Source organism: Salmo trutta, chromosome 23 (genome assembly GCF_901001165.1).
Source record: "Salmo trutta chromosome 23, fSalTru1.1, whole genome shotgun sequence".
NCBI classification, from domain to species: domain Eukaryota; kingdom Metazoa; phylum Chordata; class Actinopteri; order Salmoniformes; family Salmonidae; genus Salmo; species Salmo trutta.
In genome coordinates, this window is record NC_042979.1 from 30,179,362 (window position 1) to 30,199,729 (window position 20,368).

General features: G+C 43.2%; 1 protein-coding gene across 1 annotated transcript; it reads right to left on the reverse strand.

Annotated features, from left to right (window-relative positions):
- Window positions 1-6,927: 6,927 nt before the first annotated feature.
- On the reverse strand, window positions 6,928-12,388 carry LOC115159772 (toll-like receptor 8). The gene is made up of 2 exons (XM_029709814.1): window positions 12,346-12,388; window positions 6,928-10,794 (listed from the first exon to the last, which is right to left on the reverse strand). The coding sequence occupies exons 1-2, from the start codon at window positions 12,357-12,359 to the stop codon at window positions 7,704-7,706; spliced, it is 3,105 nt and encodes a 1,034-aa protein (XP_029565674.1). The 5' UTR covers window positions 12,360-12,388; the 3' UTR covers window positions 6,928-7,703.
- Between the last annotated feature and the right edge of the window lie 7,980 nt (window positions 12,389-20,368).

Below are 20,368 nucleotides of genomic sequence, written 5' to 3' on the forward strand. Positions count from 1 at the left end.
CAGAGACTTGTAGATGATCTGGAGCCAGTGGGTTTGGCGACGAGTATTATTAAGCGAGGGCCAGCCAACGAGAGCGTACTGGTGGGTAGTATATGGGGCTTTGCTGACAAAACGGATGGCACTGTGATAGACTGCATCCAATTTGTTGAGTAGAGTGTTGGAGGCTATTTTGTAAATGACATTGCCGAAGTCGAGGATCGGTAGGATGGTCAGTTTTACGAGGGTATGTTTGGCAACATGAGTGAAGGATGCTTTGTTGCGAAATAGGAAGCCGATTCTAGATTTAATTTTGGATTGGAGATGTTTAATGTGAGTCTGGAAGGAGAGTTTACAGTCTAACCAGACACATAGGTATTTGTAGTTGTCCACATATTCTAAGTCAGAACCGTCCAGAGTAGTGATGTTGGACGGGCGGGCAGGTGCGGGCAGCGATCGGTTGAAGAGCATGCATTTTGTTTTACTTGCATTTAAGAGCAGTTGGAGGCCACGGAATGAGATTTAAGGAGTTAATTTCATTAACTTGTCTCATTCTTAAAGAGTTGATACATTATGGACCTTCAACCCTTCCTTTGCTGTGTTCCTACCCTTATGGCTACTCTTCCACATTCACTTTTAACATTTGGTCCAAATATTGGTTTTGATGAAAGTCCTACCGGCCATATGAACCTTCTTACAGAAAATGACGACACTATAGTCCCTTTCTGCCATCTACTTGTGAAAAGAAGAACACGCTGGTAAGTGCATTTCATGATGGTCAAATTATACTGAACAAAAATATAAACGCAACATGCAACCATTTAAAAGGTTTTACTGAGTTAAAGTCAATTGGGGCGACAGGTAGCCTAGTGGTTAGAGCGTTGGGCCAGTAACCAAAAGGTTGATAGATCGAATCCCTGAGCTGACAAGATACAAATCTGTCATTCTGCCCCTGAACAAGGACGTTAACCCACTGGTCCTAGGCCGACATTGTAAATAAGAATTTGTTCTTAACTGACTTGCCTAGTTAATTTAGGCCATAATTTATGGCTTTCCCATGACTGGGTAGGGGCGCAGCCATGGGAGGGCATAGGCCCACTCACTTGGGAGCCAGGCCCAGCCAATCAGAATGAGTTTTTCCACACAAAAGGCCTTTATTACAGACAGAAATATTCCTTTAATTCCTTTACACATTTTTTAAAGTACATAATGTTACAAATTTGCAAAAACATATATCATTGATTCATTGATTACATTTTCTTTTGCAAATTCATTCACGTCCAACTCCCACATTACTGGTACAGTACTGATGGTTCATTAACGTCTATAAATAGATTAAAATCGTCTTTGCAGCTTCCAATGTATTCCAAAACCAATCTTTGGAAAATTAGGAAAAACATTTATCCTTTCAAATGTTCTAATAATATGCAAGCTCTCAGAGGGGGTAGTCCCCAATCGCCCGCTAATTAGTGAACCTCCACCCATAAATGGATTGAACTCTGACCTCAGCAGCGATACCAACCTTAATTATGCCATTAAACAGCAGAAACAGCAGAAATTGCGAACAACGCTTTCCAAAATCTACCATCAGGCGAAGGCCTTGTAAAGGTTCTCTCCAGTCTAGCCCTGATGCCTTGCCATCTGAGATTGTCATCGGTCCAATACTGCAGTGCACAGTTGAAGCACAAGCAGGAAACGGTAGACATAAAGGGACAGGTGGAGAGAACCGGGAAACTGATAACAAATGCAGAAAAGGGAAAAATTCTGCTAGCTATGGAACTGCGTTTGAAAAGTGAACTATTTAATGTAATTGCAAAAACGTATGACGATGAACAAGCACAAGCTCTTCAACAAAATCATCTTCTACAGGAACAAAATCGTATTCTACAGGAACAACTCGATTTAGCCCAAACTAAATACGATGATGTCCAAGCCAAACTAGATAAATCTGACGAGTTATCTACAAACAGAAGCGCAAAACTGGACAACATGCATGCCGTTTTCTTGAACGTTACTCAAAGTAACACTGTTCTACTACAAATGCTGCAGACCAAAGACGATCAGTTAATGAACACAATGACTAAGTTGGATGACAGGTCAGTAGAACTCATTGAAGTCGCTGACCAAATGAATGATGAGAGAACTCAGGTGATGAAAAATGTAAATATTGATTTCTAAACAAGCGGAGGAAGTCTCATCACTGAATCTCTCGCTCCGTAATCAAGACCTCTATCTGCAAACAATGACGGATAAGTTTGAGACCGAAAGGAGCAGGTGCGACACTCACGTGTCCAAAATCAGTACTCTAAGCGCTCAAGTGGACTCTACAATACAGCAGAATACCACTTTTAGGTACAATCTAGTGGAATTCCAGAATGGTCATGCGCTACAGCGTGACTACCCAACCAAGCAACTAGAGTCCAGCACTCAAAGGAGTGAAGACGATAGGTTTCAGAATTTGCCTCCCACAAGTGTCCCTCAGTTTTCTCCTCTTGGCCATTCGGCACTGAGTAATATGGCGCCTCTTCGCCAGCTTCTTCTCTTGGCCCTTCGGCCCCAATTTCCCCACAGGATGAAGCCAACCCTCTCCGCCCGCTTGGCGGAACGCCTTGACAAACTCGTCAAGAATTTCCCCACCTTTGACCACGTTCCAGGTCAGCCAAATGATACTGAGATGTTCCTAGCTGACATAGAGGACGCATTGGATGGCTACCCGAACCCTACGGGTTCTGACAGTGTTTACCTGTCAAGTAAACCCTTTACCTGCAATGGTCAAATAGACACGTGACGAGGTTAATTCGTCTACAACAGCAACACGTGCTAAATGACTGCGCTAAACTTGCCACAGCTTTGAAATTAGAATTCAGTGGTTCTGTGGCTCGCAAACACAATAGCTCACTGGCTAACACTGTCAAACAAGCTTGGAACGAACACCCACAAGCTTACTATCATAGGTTCTTTCAGCTTACTTTGGCCTACTCACTGAAACAGGAATGGAAGAGCTGTTACCATTCAAACAAATGTTTCTGTCAAACATGTATCCCACCTTCATTACCTACTTGGGCCCTGCAGCCCACGTTGGCTTGCCTATCTTACAACTCAGAGAGCTTGCAAGGCATCAAAAGCTCGCAATACAAAGAGCCCTGACCACTCGGTTTTGAAGTTTGATCAGGAGCACTCACTCCAGTTAGAGGGTGAATTATCAGGTATTGGAGCGTTGACAGATGACGCACAACAACGGTTTCTACCATGAAACCACGAATCCAATAACCTCCGTGGTCAAAATAACTGTAAAGTATGTCGCCATCGAAATGACTACCGCTACAATTGACATGTTCGCTACGTTCCTGCACCCAACACACAAAAAGTGTCAGATCAAAAGGGTAACAAAGGGTTAAAGGACAATCAAAACGTAGACCAATGTTGTCTAGAAGTTCCATTACGTGAAGCGAGAAAAATTTAAGAAAAGGGTAAAAGTCACAAGGACTAGACGGGGAATTGCCGGACACCAGGTCCGCAGGAATTAACACCCTTAGCAAGGACCTTAAAATTCCTGATTTCTTCCACTCTCACTCGAGACCCTATCCAGGGCCTGCTTGATCAAGAAATATGGCCATAGGCTTTGTCTATAGACTCTGATACAAAGATTGCAAAGAAAAAGGTCAAAAGCTTTGTTAAAGCCAAGCCCACTCAAAATCTGAAAAGTCAATCTGCTTTCACCTTGAACAGAAATTGCACATCACGTCATTGCGAACGACCACTCCACCTTGTGGGGGATATGTCCACTAAACGTTTGATGATCTCAATAACATGACTTACAATTCACTTGGGCAGGTCTAACAGGGCAGAAATTTGAAGAACTGACTTGTTGGAAAAGTGACATCCTATGATGGTGCCACGTTGAAAGCCACTGAGCTCTTCAGTATGGCCATTCTACTGCCAATGTTTCCCTATGGAGATTGCATGGCTGTGTCTCGATTTTATACACCTGTCAGCAACGGGTGTGGCTGAAATAGCCAAATCCACAAATGTTTGTATATATAGTGTATGTTAATAGGGTCATTCTAAGAAAAAAGTGCCCTTAAGTATAAATTGTGCAACAATGTTGCATTTTTAAAAGCCTTTAATATAGCCCTTATGGTGAATTCAATAAAACTATGTACAGTACAGTTCAAGTCAAAAGTTTGGACACACTGACTCATTCCAGGGTTTTTCTTAATTTGTACTATTTTCTACATTGTAGAATAATAGTGACGATATCAAAACTATGAAAACCAAAAAAGTGTTAAACAAATCAAAATATATTTTACACTTGACATTCTTCAAAGTAGCCAACATTTGCCTTGATGACAGCTTTGCACACTAAAAGTTAATTGTGGAATTTCTTTCCTTCTTAATGCATTTCAGCCAGTCAGTTGTGTAGTAGCTATTTGGTAAAAGCCCTATTTGGTAAAAGACCAAGTCCATATTGTGTCAAGAACAGCTCAAATATGCAAAGAGAAACGACAGTCCAGTATTACTTTAAGACACTATGTACTTCGAGTGCAGTTGCAAAAAATATCAAGCGCTATGATGAAACTGGCTCTCATGAGGACCGCCACAGGAAAGGAAGACCCAGAGTTACCTCTGCTGCAGAGGATAAGTTCATTAGAGTTACCATCCTCAGAAATTGCAGCCCAAATAAACGCTTCACAGAGTTAAAGTAAAAGACACATCTCAACATCGACCATTCAGAGGAGACTGAGTGAATCAGACCTTTATGGTCGAATTTCTGCAAAGAAACCACTACTAAAGGACACCAATAATAAGAAGAGACTTGCTTGGGCCAAGAAACACAAGCAATGGCCATTAGACCAGTGGAAATCTGTCCTTTGGTCTGATGAGTCCAAATTTTGGTTCCAACCACTGTGTCTTTGTAAGACTCAGAGTAGGTGAACGGATGATCTCTGCATGTGTGATTCCCACCGTGAAGCATGGAGGAGGAGGTGTGATGGTGTGGGGGTGCTTTGCTGGTGACACTGTGATTTATTTAGAATTCAAGGCAGACAGCATGGCTACCACAGCATTCTGCAGTGATACGCTATCCTATCTGGTTTGCGCTTAATGGGACTATCATTTGTTTTTCAACAAGACAATGACCCAACACACCTCCATGCTGTGTAAGGGCTACTTGATCAAGTTGTGTAAGGGCTACCTGCTCAAGTTGGAGAGTGATGGAGTGCTGCATCAGATGACCTGTCCTCCACAATCACCCGACCTCAACCCAATTGAAATGGTTTGGGATGAGTTGGACCGCAGAATGAAGGAAAAGCAGCCAACAAGTGCTCAGCACATGTGGGAACTCCTTGAAGACTGTTGGAAAAGCATTCCATGTGAAGCTGGTTGAGAGAATACCAAGACTGTGCAAAGCTGTCATCAAGGCCAAGGGTGGCTACTTTGAAGGATCTTAAATCTAAAATATATTTTGATTAGTTTAACACTTTTTTGAATACTACATGATTCCATATGTTATTTCAATGTTTTCATGTCTTCACTATTATTCTATAATGTAGAAAATAGTAAATGTAAAGAAAACCCCTTGAATGAGTAGGTGTGTCCAAACTTTTGACTGGTACTGTATATGAATAAAGGCTTGGTAAAATGCCAAAATTCTGATTTATATCGGCAAATTTCATTTCTGAAAATTTCATTTTCATTTCTGAAAATGATTATTTATTTCGTTACAGATTCATTTACATCAACCCTTTAGGTCAATCCTGTTACGTGAACTGAGCTCTCATTTTAATATGGTGAAACTATTCCTTTTTAAATACTTTTTTCAAAAGAAGCATTGAATATCTACACTCTAACGAAAAAAGGTTTCCAAAAGGGTTCTCTGGCTGTCCCCATAGAAGAACCATTTTTCGTTCCAGGTAGAACCCTTTTTGGTTTCAGGTGAACCCTTTTGGGTACACAATACCCCATAATGACAAAGTGAAAACATGTTTTTTGACATTTTTGCAAATTCAATGAAAATGAAATACAGAAATATCTCATTTACATAAGTATTCACACTCCTGACTCAATATATGTTAGAATCATGTTTGGCAGTGATTACAGCTGTGAGTCTTTCTGGGTAAGTTTTTAAGGTGTCCTTCTCTGCGATGCATTGGAAAACCTCCCTGGTCTTTGTGGTTGAATCTGTGTTTGAAATTCACAGCTTGACTGAGAGAAATTACAAATAATTGGGTAACACTTGACACCCAACGGTCCTAACCATGTCATAATATGTCATAACAGCTGACAAAACTTATCATAACCTGTTATAACCCACAAAACCTATCACACAAGGCAAAACATTCCATTACACCATAGCCTACGCGTCAACAGTACACTTATGTTATACATATTTTTTACATTTACCATATTAAATGATCATTGTAATTGTGCACACACTGATGTCAGACATGCACCTTCCCTAATGCTCTGTTTGTTGATGACTGGGATGAATGCAGAAGCAGATTTCAGGAACAGGACAATTCACCCTCTATTTATAAGGGCATGTACATGATAGGCCTATCTGGCTTATATGATTATATGGTCCTAAATATTATGGTTTTTCATGCATGATTGTATGTGTCCCATCATGTTCATTGGCCCTCATCACAATATTACAAATATTCAATCACACTGTTGCACGCTTGTATCGGATGAAAATCCACTCCAACTTGCTGAGGATGACAGAATTAGGGTAGGAGCAATTCTAACCTAATTAATCTGACTTCATTATGACGTGTTTAAGAGGCTAGAACCATGAGCTGATCCTTGCAATCATAGTCTAGTAATAAATAATTAAGTCAATTTAAAGCAGAGGTATCAGTGTGTGTATCTAAAAGAATACAATTTGTGTAATTCATTTTACCAATAAGCCATATCAACAGTCAATAAGTATCGCTCTGAAATATGAGGACTGCAGTCATGTATCAATTTAAAATGAATCAACATGTATTACAATAAATCCAATAAGATGCAATTATCTAAAAGAAGAAACCGTATAAGTCGTCTAGGTAAAAGTTCAAAAAGTCTAAGATAACAACAATACTGCATGTATAGCCATACGCAGGTATAGCTAGGAGCTTGGAAAATACAATAATTACATTTGAACATGGCAAAACATTCTCCTTTAAACCATCCCGGACGGAACTCAAATTACAATATCCTCAACGTTTAATTAGCATCACTCTGGTGGCCGAAACAAAAGAAGGAAAACATCGCAACTCTCTTCTAACCAAATCACCTTGCAATATTATGGGAACAACCAGGCTGCTCCTCTTCTGATACAGCCATCAGACCAGCGACCAGATTAGGACAACGTCTCTGAAAAGGAAAAACCATAAAACATGCAATAGGCCTACAGAGAGTCATATCAACATGTTCAGCTCTTTATATGAACTTTAGAAAGAAATCAGACATAAAAATACATTGAGAACGTCAACTCCAGTTTTATTACATTTCACGCCTCAAGGGCACTAGGAACTTTGGTGCGCCACAGGGAAGTCTCGCTCATGGGGAGGGTGATGGTGAACCACACACTGTGCTTTGAGGCCAGCAAATCACCGATGTTGCCTTCATCACAGTCTTCATACTCTCTCCACATTTAATATTCAAAATTATACAGTAGTCTTAGGTCACCCATATCCTTAACTTTTACTTTCTAAGAGTCATACGTTTCTCTAATGTCTGTGGGTTCACCGCCCAGTGAAGTATGTGCTGTGTAGGGATGTGTGAGTGCCTGTCTGATCTTTCCGAATGGTTCTCTTCAGGTGGTGCCAGAACCATCGCTGGGCAGCTGGACTGGCATCCGCGGGCCACTCCAGAACACTGCGCCTGCAGAGCCGCCTGCGCAGGTGGAGGATGCGTGAGCGTTGCAAGACTTGGGGCTGCAGTAGCAGCAGCACCATGGCGTCCACCCCCTCCTCCACCAGCCGCTGCTGCACCAGCAGGGCAGCCATTTTGACTACACCACGCAACAGGAAGCCGTCCGTCAGCACGAACACTGTCTTCCTGCTCTGCCGCACGCTATTGGACAGGTTGTCCATGACAGGCATACCCAGAGTCCAATCACGCTCCTCCAGGCAGAGGGGTCGGGCCATCTCTCCACGCTCCTCTAGCTCCACCCTTAGATGGTTTAATACCCAATCAGAAGCCAGCGGGTCTGCCGTGTCATACATGACAAAGGCATCGTAGATAAAGTCTGTGGGCACTAAGCGACGGCGATGCTTCATCTTGGCCCCACAGTAGTCCAGAATATAGGACAGATCCCAGTAGAACAGGTGTGCTGTGAGAGATACCAAAAGAATGAGAATGATGAGAAATGATGTGATGATGCAGAAGGCCATTGCGTTTTCATCGTTCACACACTCTTCTATGTCATAGCTCAACACAGACTTGCCCCTTCTCTCCACGGGCATGTCACATGTCACCTCAGTAGCCAGCAGAGGGAGCTCCACCTCGTTGCGCCTCATCCACAGATGGAAGTCCAACAGGTCACAGGTGCAGTGGAGCGGGTTGCCCTGTAGGGACAGCTGCTGGAGGTGGTTCTCTGCTCCAGTCTCAAACGTGGTCTGGTTGATGAGCTCCAACAGGTTGAAGCTGAGGTCCAGCACATACAGGCTCCTGGCGCCCCCAAGGAAACCAGGCGCTAGCTGGGAAATCCTGTTTTGGCTCAGGTCCAGAAACTTTATTGAACTGGTTAAAGCACAGGCCACCTGCTCCAGTTTGTTCTTACTCAAGTCCAGCTCCTCCAGATGCGGTAGTTGTGTGAGCGTCTCCCAGCCAAAGACCTTCAGTCGGTTTTTACTCAGAGACAGGCGTCTCAGGGTCTTGGGGAAGTGTTTGTAGACCTCAGGCGGTACACGGTGAAGCTTGTTGTATGACAGATCCAGGGAAGTCAGGTTTTGGAGCGCTCTGAAAAGTTCATAGTTCTGGCATATTTTCCACATGATGTCTAGGCAGTTGCCCTGGAAGTTCAACTCCTGCAGGGAGCTGCTTGAGATGTTGTTATGAGTGAGGGTGCTGATCTCGTTCCAGCTCAGGTTCAAAACCTTCAGAGAACCCAGGTTTTCCATGAATGCTAAACTGTGGTTTAGCCCTGCCACCACAAAGTAATGATTATTATGACTCAGGTCCAACACCTCCAGTTCTGTTAGCTCACTGAATGCATGCTCATATCGCAGGTAGATCTTATTCTGGGATAGATCCAAGTACTTAAGTTTGGGGAAATGTACAAACTCACTACCGTTGAACATGTCTCCAATAGAGTTAGATGACAGGTTGAGACAAGCTGTGTTGTCCAGGCCTTGCAGCATATCAGGGTTTATGTGGAAGATGTTGTTTCTGCTAAGGTCAAGCACTGGACCGTACGCAATACACTTTGGCTTAATGTTAGGCAGATGGCGACGATAGAGTCGATCCTTGTGTACGTAAGGCCCAAACCTGTCTCTATTCAGCTCATAGCCACAGCTACACCCACATATTGACAAAACATCTTCTCTCTTAGACAGGAAAGAAAATTTGTTCTCAGAGAGGCCAACACTGGACAAGTTATGGAACATACCAAATAATGAGAGGTTTGTCTGATAGATAAAGTTAGTTCCCAAATTGAGCACAGACAGGTGAGATAAATTGTAAAGTGGGTTCAAGTCATTTTTGTGAAGAGTTGAAAAAACATAGTTTTCTAGGTGTAATGTCTTCAGAGATGTCAGGTTGGAAAAGTTCATAGAGAGCTTCAAGTTGTGGGAATATGAAGATTGTCCAGGGTGATTGTAAGACAAGTCCATCACCTCTACGCCAGGTAACACAGAGAGGAAGTCCCCATTGGCTATCTCACCAACTAGACGGTTGAATGAAAGGTACAGGTAGCGTAAGTTGGTGAGGTTCTCAAACCAGGAGGACTGTAGGTGATCTAGAGAGTTTCCGGATAGTCTCAGCTCCTGCAGCTTGGATAGCTTCCTGAAGGCATATGGGTGGATCTGTAATGCCCCATTGGATGTATTACAGGGCGAGCAGGAAATCGGGGTGTTAGAACACACAGGGCAGTTACCTGACAGGCCCAGAAGCCTCAGCCTAGTGAGACCACTAAGGTCATGCTGGTGAATGTGGGTGATAGTGTTCTGTTTGAGTTTGAGCTGCTGGAGGGATGGGGGAAGGAACTGGGGGACACCTATCAATCTGTTGTTTGACAGCGATAAACTAGCAAGGTAGGTGAGGTGGGAGAAAGTTCTGTTTTCGATGACTAGGGGTCCATTACAGACACTCCCGTAGTCGCAATTTCCAGTTAAGTGGATTGTTTCTAAGAGTCTGACATGCATGAAGTCGTTTGGCCTGATGGTTTTGATGCGATTGAACTTCAGGCTCAGAAACCGCAGCCTGGACGGAAGGGCACTTGACACTGCAGAAAGACCATTACCATCGAGGAGCAGTTCCTTGAGCTGATCCAGCATGGAGAATGTTTGGTTCTCTATTATCAGAGGATGTTTCTGGGGGTTGAAGTTATTGCTAAGGTCTAGTCGAGTCAGGTTTCGGAGGTTCCTGAACGAGGTGCCGGAGAGTTTCTTGATCTGGTTGGAGGAAAGGTCGAGCCATGTGGCATTCCGGCTGATATCCTGGGGTACCTGGAGTAGCTTCCTGTCCGAGCAGTCAAAGGACTCTGATTGGTTGAGAGAGATGACATCGCAGGGTAGTTTCCTCTGAGCCCAGGTCCTCCCAGAGCAAGAGAGGGAGAGACACAGCAACACCAGGATGAACAGCAGTCTCTGAAAGGCAGGGGAAAGGGGAAACCTGTGGGAAGAGGATATCATATGAATATTGATTGAAAATATCTGATTCCGAAAGTAGTCTCGGTTCTCTGCAAGAGGAGAGTGAGAGGTATGACAAAATGATATATAAGATGACAACGGCACAGATAGTATTGCTATAACCGTTGAGTGCTTCACCTTAGGTTATCAGCTTTAAAAAAAAATTGAAATTAATGCTGAGCTTCTCAGCTAATTGTGAGTAGGCTACAGTGGAGGCTGCTGAGGGGAGGACAGCTCATAATAATGGCTGGAATTTAGTATAATGGCTGGAATTGAGGGAATGGAATGGTATCAAACACATTAAAACCTCTCCTCAGCAGCCTCCACTGGTAGGCTACCTGATGTCTCTGCGGCTTACTGAGAGGAGGGAGATGATTGCACAGTCAAGAACAATGGGACATTTGTATAATTAATTGTATAGTGCTTTGTAAGTATGTAACAGGTTGAAACTGTTGACGTGTTGAATGCAGCCTGTGTCAGCGTCAGGTGTTCGTAATTACCAATTAAGGGTGTGCTTTTGGTATAAGAGCTGTGTGGTATCACTCATTTAGGGGATACCCTTGCTATTGTTCAGGCTGGCGTGCCCCGGGAGGACGAGGACGTAATCCAAATTCTACCGGAACATAATTGTGTCTAGGGCAAGGTGTGCCCCTCTTCACTGCTGGCTGCTTTCATTCTCCCTTGGCTCGCCTTCCTTACTATCTGATGGGTATATATTTATTGTGTGTTGGCCGGAGATAATCAGAACTTAAATATATTGTGATACATGAAGTGATTATTGAGTATTTGTGCTGATGACGAAACTGAGATTATTCTACTATTTTGTGCTTCTGGTCAGTAGTGAACGTTTGAAACACTAGCCGCTGAAGATTGTGTCAATGATGAACATACCTGAACTCTTTTCCTGAAAATAAATGTATTTTGTATCTGATATCTGGCTGGTCATTCACATGTTCCACTTCCTGACGCAAAGAACCTGTGTGTTTTAGATTAGTCCCAAGGACTTCTCACGTAAAAAAAATTAATATATATATATAATAAAATCAGGTTTGTGTAGTAGACCTACAGTGAAGGGAAAACATTTATCATTATCTTACTTCTACTTTCCTGAACTTCACAAAATCTTTTAAGGTAGCTTTAAGTTCAAGATTTAGCTAATTGAATTTGCCATATATATTTTACTTATTAATTTATACATCTGTAAATAATGCATAGGTATACTTAACGTTTAAGTATATACAAAAACAATATTGAAGTGCCCTGTAAGGAAATATTTAACTTGATGGTTCATGTGTGCCATGTCATAGGCAGAGCATTTGGGCTGTCCATCCATTGTTGAATGATGTTGGGATGTATCAACCCAATATTTCAGTTTTCCTCATATCCTAAGCCCATTGTAGGAATGTACTGGTCATAAGGAACCATAAAACTCTTCAATTAAATTGAAGGTACTTTTAAAAGTGATCCAAAATATTAAGATTCTCTCATTTAGACATCCAAATAATTTCTGATACACAAATGTCTCGGTACTTACCAGTGTTTCTTCATAGTGCTCCCAGAGAGATGTCAGACAGTAGTGGTGGATGAGCCAACTCTTTTTTTGTGCACATCACACAGGAAGTCATCTGGAGCCTTGCTGGTTGTACTTCCACATCGAGAGTGTATTCTAAGTATTTTGTAAGAGTATTCTGAATGCTCTGTGAATTCTGACCTTTTTACATAGATGTTGAAACTTCCTCTATGTGCATGTTATGTGTGTGTCAAGGTTGTGCAAAGCATCCCATCAGGCCCCAGCCACACAAGGAATGCACTATGAATCTGTTTAATCCATCAAAATGTTAACTCTCTGTTGTCCGTCAACGTATGACCCCGTAGAAAAAACATTGTCTCTATCCGTTTTTCTTGGTTTGCCCGGGACCTCTCTGTACAATGTACTCCCACCCCCTTTAGTAATATCTTTGTTCCTCTATTTAGAAAAGTGGAATGACCCTTGGATGATCTCACCCCAACTGTCACGTCCTGACCATAGAAAGCTCTTATTTTCTATGTTAGAGTAGGTCAGGGCGTGACTAGGGGTTAACCTAGTTTATATTTTCTATGTGGGGTTCTAGTTTAGTTTTTCTATGTTTGGGTGATTGGTATGATTCCCAATTAGAGGCAGCTGGTAATCGTTGTCTCTAATTGGGGATCATACTTAAGTAGCATGTTTTCCACCTGTTGGTTATGGGATATTGTTTGTTTATGTTTAGTTGCGTGTTTGCTTTACATTGTAGTCACGGTTTGTTTATTCATTATTTGTTTTGTATTTGCATAAAGTTTCACTTTATAATAAATTACGTGGAACGCTACTCACGCTGCGCCTTGGTCCGATCATTCCAACGAACGTGACACCAACCCAACCCCGTGATTGTGCATGTAATTTGTCCACCACAGAGGAAAAAGAGGCTACAGATTGTCTTTATAGTAAGAACAGATTTAGAATTGTGATACAGTGAGGGAAAAAAGTATTTGATCCCCTACTGATTTTGTACATTTGCCCACTGACAAAGAAATTATCAGTCTATAATTTTAATGGTAGGTTTATTTGAACAGTGAGAGACAGAATAACAACAAAAAAATCCAGAAAAACACATGTCCACTTAATGTTATAAAATGAACAAAATCAGCAGGGGATCAAATACTTTTTTCCCTCACTGTAGGTGCCTTTCTTTGGTTTGAAATATGTAGTTTGGTTTTTGAGGTTGATGGAGAGTGATTAGGGGTTGTAAGGCTACCCTGTAACTCCTCTGGACCAGGGTTGTAGACCACAATGCATGGCTGCAGGGTTGGGTAGGTTACGTTCTAAATGTTAGTTACTAGTTACCAGTGAAATTGTAATCAGTAACGTAATGTTTGGAATACCACAACTCAGTAACGTAATCTGATTACTTTCAGTTACTTTTGGATTACTTTTCCTTTAAGAGGTGTTAAAAGACAAAAAGGATCCATCAAACTAATTTGGTGTGTCGTAGTGGTCTCTGACTTTTAGTCAGACTCTCAGGTGGAACAAACTTGAGCCTTTTTTCAAAGCTGATTTGAACGTCAGTGAGAACAGAATGGTGTCAATGCATTTTTTTCACAAACATCCTTTCTGAATTAAAAAATTATCCAAAAGTAATCTAGTTTTTTAAAATTATGTGTAATCTGATTACACCGTCCAACTCAATGCTTACTTGCAGGTTCCTTCTCGACAATGCAACAACAAGACATAAAAGATAATACAAACATGAAGTAAATTGTTCAGTAGCCTTCCTGCATTATACATTTTAGCACCTTTTTTCCTAAGGGTGTACTATCTTGAACCTAAAAGGGTTCCCAAAGAGGCTTGGACCTTCTTTTTTGATATTTTCAGTGGTATTGTTAACAAACACGCCACCATAAACAAAATGAGAATTAAAAAACAGGTTCAGCCCCTGGTTCGACTGTGATCTTGCAGAGTTACTCCACCTCAAGAATTGCATTTGGCGAAAGGCTCAGCACACGCATACTCAGGCTGACTGGCTATCGTTCAGGCAAATGAGAAATAAATGCACTCAGGCTATCCGGAAGGCCAAAGTTAGTTACTTTAAGGAGCAGTTCTCGCTCTGTGGGTCTAACCCCAAGAAGTTTTGGAAAATGGTTAAAGACTTGGAGAATATACCCTCCTCCTCACAGCTGCCCATGTCCCTTAATGTTGATGATGTGGTTGTTACTGACAATAAGCACATGGCTGAGCTCTTTAATCACCACTTCATTAAGTCAGGATTCCTATTTGACTCAGCCCTGCCTCCTTACCTGTCCAACATTTCCTCATCTCCCACCCCTTCTAATGCCACTATCCCCAATGCTTCTTCCTCTTTTGCCCCTGCCCCACTACAAAGTTTCTCCCTGCAGGCAGTGACTGAGTCCGAGGTGCTAAAGGAGCTCCTTAAACTTGACCCCAAAAAAACATCTGGGTCAGATGGTTTAGATCCTTTCTTCTTTAAGGTTGCTGCCCCTACCATCGCAAAGCCTATCTCCAACCTTTTTAACCTGTCTCTCCTTTCTGGGGAGGTTCCCATTGCTTGGAAGGCAGTCACAGTTCATTCTTTATTTAGAGGGGGAGATCAAGCTGATCCTAAATGTTAAAGGCCTATTTCTATTTTGCCCTGTTTATCAAAAGTGTTGGAAAAACTTGTCAATAATCAACTGACTGGCTTTCTTGATGTCTATAGTATTGTCTTGTGTATGCAATCTGGTTTCCGCTCAGGTTATGGCTGTGTCACTGCAACCTTAAAGGTCCTCAATGATGTCACCATTGCCCTTTACTCTAAGCAATATTGTGCTGCTATTTTTATTGACTTGGCCAAAGCTTTTGATACGGTAGACCATTCCATTCTTGTGTGACAGCTAATTTGTATTGGTGTCTCTGAGAGGTCTTTGGCCTGGTTTTCTAACTACCTCTCTCAAAGAGTGCAGTGTATAAATGTAACAGTGTAGGTTCCGTCCCTCTCTTCGCCCCAACCTGGGCTCGAACCAGGGACTCTTGCACACATCAACAACTGACACCCCACGAAGCATCGTTACCCATCGCGCCACAAAAACCGCGGCCCTTGCAACGCAAGGGAAACAACCACTTCAGGTCTCAGAGCGAGTGACGTCACTGATTGAAATGCTATTTAGCGCGCACCACCGCTAACTAACTAGCCATTTCACTTCGTTTACATAAAGTCAGAAAATCTGCTGTCTCAGCCACTGCCTGTCACCAAGGGAGTACCCCAAGGCTCTATCCTAGACCCCACGCTCTTCTCAATTTACATCAACAACATAGCTCAGGCAGTAGGAAGCTCTCTCATCCATTTAAATGCAGATGATACAGTCTTATATCAGCTGGCCCCTCCCCGGATTTTGTGTTAAATGCTCTACAACAAAGCTTTCTTAGTGTCCAACAAGCTTTCTCTACCCTTAACCTTGTTCTTAACACCTCCAAAACAAAGTCATGTGGTTTGGTAAGAAGAATGCCCCTCTTCTCACAGGTGTTATTACTACCTCTGAGGGTTTAGAGCTTGAGGTAGTCACCTCATACAAGTACTTGGGAGTATGGCTAGACGATACACCTTCCTTCACTCAGCACATATCAAAGCTGCAGGCTAAAGATAAATCTAGACTTGGTGTCCTCTATCGTAATCGCTCCTCTTTCACCCAAGGTGCCAAACTAACCCTGATTCAGATGACCATCCCACCCATGCTAGATTACGGAGACATCATTTATAGATCGGCAGGTAAGGGTGCTCTCGAGCGGCGAGATGTTCTATACCATTCGGCCATCAGATTTGCCACCAATACTCCTTATAGGACACATCACTACACTCTATACTCTGTAAACTGGATCTCTGTATACCCGTCGCAAGACCCACTGGTTGATGCTTATTCATAAAACCCTCTTAGGCCTCACTCCCCCCTATCTGAGATATCTACTGCAGCCCTCATCCTCCACATACAACACCCGTTCTGCCAGTCACATTCTGTTAAAGGTCCCTAAAGCACACACATCCCTGGGTCGCTCCTCTTTTCAGTTCACTGCAGCTAACGACTGGAACGAGCTGCAACAAACACTCAAACTGGACAGTTTTATCTCATTCTCTTCATTCAAAGACTCAATCATGGACACTCTTACTGACAGTTGTGGCTGCTTTGTATGGTGTATTGTTGTCTCTAACGTCTTGACCTTTGTGCTGTTGACTTTGCCCAATAATGTTTTTGGGAACTTTGCCCAGTCAAGTTGTCTAGGTATTGGACTTTTAAGAAGAGTGTCTCCAGACACTTGTTGAGACACAAGACCTACCAATTCTTTTTTTTATTATTATTCACCTTTATTTAACCAGGAAGGCTAGTAGAGAACAAGTTCTCATTTACAACTGCGACCTGGCCAAGATTAAGCAAAGCAGTGCGACACAAACAACAACACAGAGTTACACATGGAATAAACAAACATACAGTCAATAATACAATACAAAAAGTCTATATACAGTGTGTGCAAATGAAGTAGGATAAGGGAGATAAGGCAATGAAAAGGTTCATGAAAAGTTGAGTCAATGACAGCGGTCAAACCAAGATGAACAAACCAATGACAGGGGTCAAACCAAGATGAACCAACCAATGACAGGGGTCAAACCAGGAGCCAATCAAACAACAAGAGAAGCCGTGTGTGTGTGTGTGTGTGTGTGTGTGTGTGTGTGTGTGTGTGTGTGTGTGTGTGTGTGTGTGTGTGTGTGTGTGTGTGTGTGTGTGTGTGTGTGTGTGTGTGTGTGTGTGTGTCTGTGTGTGTGCCCTGGATAGCTCCTGGGCTGCATTTGTCGCCGAACCCTCCCTCTGCCTACACAGATAGAGACAGCCATGCCCTGGCATGTAGCCTAAATATCATCCCCGCAAGACATGCTAACCTCTCACCATTACAACAACACTGGAGGTTAACATTTTTGGGGAGGGTATGATATTTGTGCGTCTGTTACTTTGTCACTAATAATTATTCACGATATATTCAGGACTATCCGTAATCATGGTAGCATCCACATTTTAGTAGAAGTGTTTAGAAACATATTCTATTCTTATTTACAATAAAACTGACTCCAAAATGACACAATACATTATTTACAATAATTTTTTATTGGGCACAAACCAAAACAAACAGCAAATGCATCTAACAAATTTGTAGAGTCACAAGCTTGACGTAGCCATTGCATGTTAAGAATATGGGACCAAATATTACACTTTGGGTTTTACTACTTTAATACACATTTACGTGAATTTTGCCCAATACTTTTGGTCCCCTAAAATGGGGAGACTATGTACAAAAAGTGCTGTAATTTCTAAACGGTTCACCCAATATGGATGAAAATACCCTCAAATTAAAGCTGATAGTCTGCACTTTAACATTGTATCACTTCAAATCCAAAGTGTTGGAGTACATCGCCAAGACAAAAACAAACAATGTGTCACTGTCCCAATACTTTTGGAGCTCACTGTATTTCTGAAATGGATAGAGTCGATTTGGCCACATACACACAACCAAACTTGACAAATCAAGCTGACTGTCATGCACAAGGCAAAGGAAATAGAGAATAGTGCCAAATAGTCTGGCTGCGATTGTTCCTCTGTGCATTCTAAGGGCACTCTTTTTTCAGAGCTTTTCCAAAACAAAGGTGACTTTTTTATCATGCACTTCTACGACTCCATCCCCCACACAACAAACACATACGTTCTCCTCTTATTTACACAATCACTATGGTATTAAACTGTCTGATCTAGGACCTGCCCTTTGGGGACCAATTCTCACAGTTAACTCTCAGTATACACTTCTACTCCCATAACCCAGGGATTCTGTTCCTCTTCTTTAATGAAATCATCTGTCTTTTGGGTGAAGAGAATTCTGGCAGGGGGGAGCTTTTCGGCACAACACCGGCAACCATCAGGTAGCCTACGAACCAATAGGCTTATCCATATTAAATACGGCATAATGTGAGTAGCCTACCACCAAACTATACTATACAGTAGGAAAGAGATTGAAGAGGGAAATCTGTGTGGAATGGTACTGCTTGACCTACAGAAGGCCTTTGATACAGTTAACCACTGTCTCCTAATCTCCAAACTGGTGGCACTGGGGTTAAGCAGTGTCCCTCTAGGCTGGGTAGAGTCATATTTATCAGGAAGGGAGCAAGTAGTAGAGGTTAATGGTTCACTGTCTCAGGCAAAACCAATGAGTTGTGGCGTTCCGTAGGGGAGTGTGCTTGGGCCTCTGCTGTTTTTATTGTATATTAACGATATGAAAGATGCTTGTTCTTGCCGTCTTTTTCTTTATGCGGATGACTCTACACTTCTGGTTTCTCACAAAAGTAAAACTATGTTGGAGAGCATATTTAGCACAGAGCTTACTAACATTAGCAAATGGCTTGGAGATAATAAACTATCTCTGCACTTAGGGAAAACTGAAGCAATTATTTTTGGATCCAGACCTAAATTGTGTAGGTCGTCTGAAATCAGAGTGGAGTTAGGGGGTGAGGTGCTGACTACTAAAACCTCTGTTAGCTACTTGGGATGTATCCTTGATGGAAGCTTGGATGTGAGCATGGCCAATAAGGTGCTAGGGAGGTTAATGCCAGGACTAAGTTTTTGGCTAGAAAGTCCAAGCTGCTTGATAAGGACTCCATGAAAGTGCTAGCTACTGCCCTCATTCAATGCCATTTTGACTATGCTAGTACTTCCTGGTTTGGGGGCTTATCTAAATTTATGAAGGGGAAGCTCCAGATAGCCCAGAATAAGCTGATCAGGGTAGTATTGAAGGTGAGTCCACGTACTTACATAGGCAGGACCTGCTTTCAGGAACTAAACTTTATTGGGTTGACCTTCAATTGGAGGCAGCTGTTCCTCGTTGCCTCTAATTGAAGGTCCTATTTAGTAGGGGTGTTTTTTCATGGGTTTTTGTGGGTAGTTGTTTCGTGTATAGCTGTATGCCTTACAGGACTGTTTGTCGTCGTTATTTTTGTATACGTGTGTTTTGTTTTTCCTTCTTTCTGCCAATAAAAAAGGAGATGAGTATACAGACTCCCGCTGCATTTTGGTCCACTTTATACGACTGCCGTGACAGAACTACCCACCACCAACGGACCAAGCAGCGGAGGAAGGAGCAGCAGCAGAGCTATAAGGAGTCTTGGACTTGGGAGCAGATACTAGCGGGAGAAGGACCATGGAGGAAGGCTGAAGAGGACAGAGAACGCTATGCTGGGACACGGCTAGCAAGGAAGCCTGAGAGGCACCCGCAATAATTTATTTTGGGGGGGCACACGGGTAGTTTGGCTGGGCCAAGGGTGAGCCCTAAGCCAACTCCCCGTGCTTATTATGGGGAGCGTGTGGAGTGGAGAGCGCCGGTGTATGCAGAAGTGCGCACGATCTCGCCCATGCGCACGCACAGTCCGGTGCGAGCGATCCCAGCCCCTCGCAAGTGCCGTGCTAGAGTGGGCATCCAGCCTGGAAGGAGGATGCCTGCGCAGCACATCTGGCCACCAGTGCGCCTCCTAGGCCCAGGCTACCCTACGCCTGCTCTACGCACGGCAGCCATCAGGCCTTTGCACAGCCCAGTTCGCCCTGTGCCAGCACTCCGCTCGTGCAGGGCTACTATTACCATCCAGCCAGGACGGGTTGTGCAGGAGGTGCGCTCCAGACCTCCAGTGCCTACTCATGGCCCGGTGTATCCAGTTCCTGCTCCTCGCCTCCAAAGCCAGCACCACGCACCAGGCCTCCAGTGCGTCAGCCCAGTCTAGTACGTCCTGTTCCCGCTCCTCGCACTTGCCTTGGGGTGCGTGTTTCCAGTCTGGTACCTCCAGTACCAGCCCCACGCACCAGGCCTCCAGTGCATCAGCCCAGGCCAACTTGTCCTGCTCCTGCTCCTTGCACTAGCCCTGTGGTGCGTGTCCCTAGTCTGGCGCCTCCTAAGCCAGCCACATGCATCAGGCCTTCAGTGCGCTGTCCCCGTCCAGAGCTTCCGGCAACAGTGCCCCATCCAG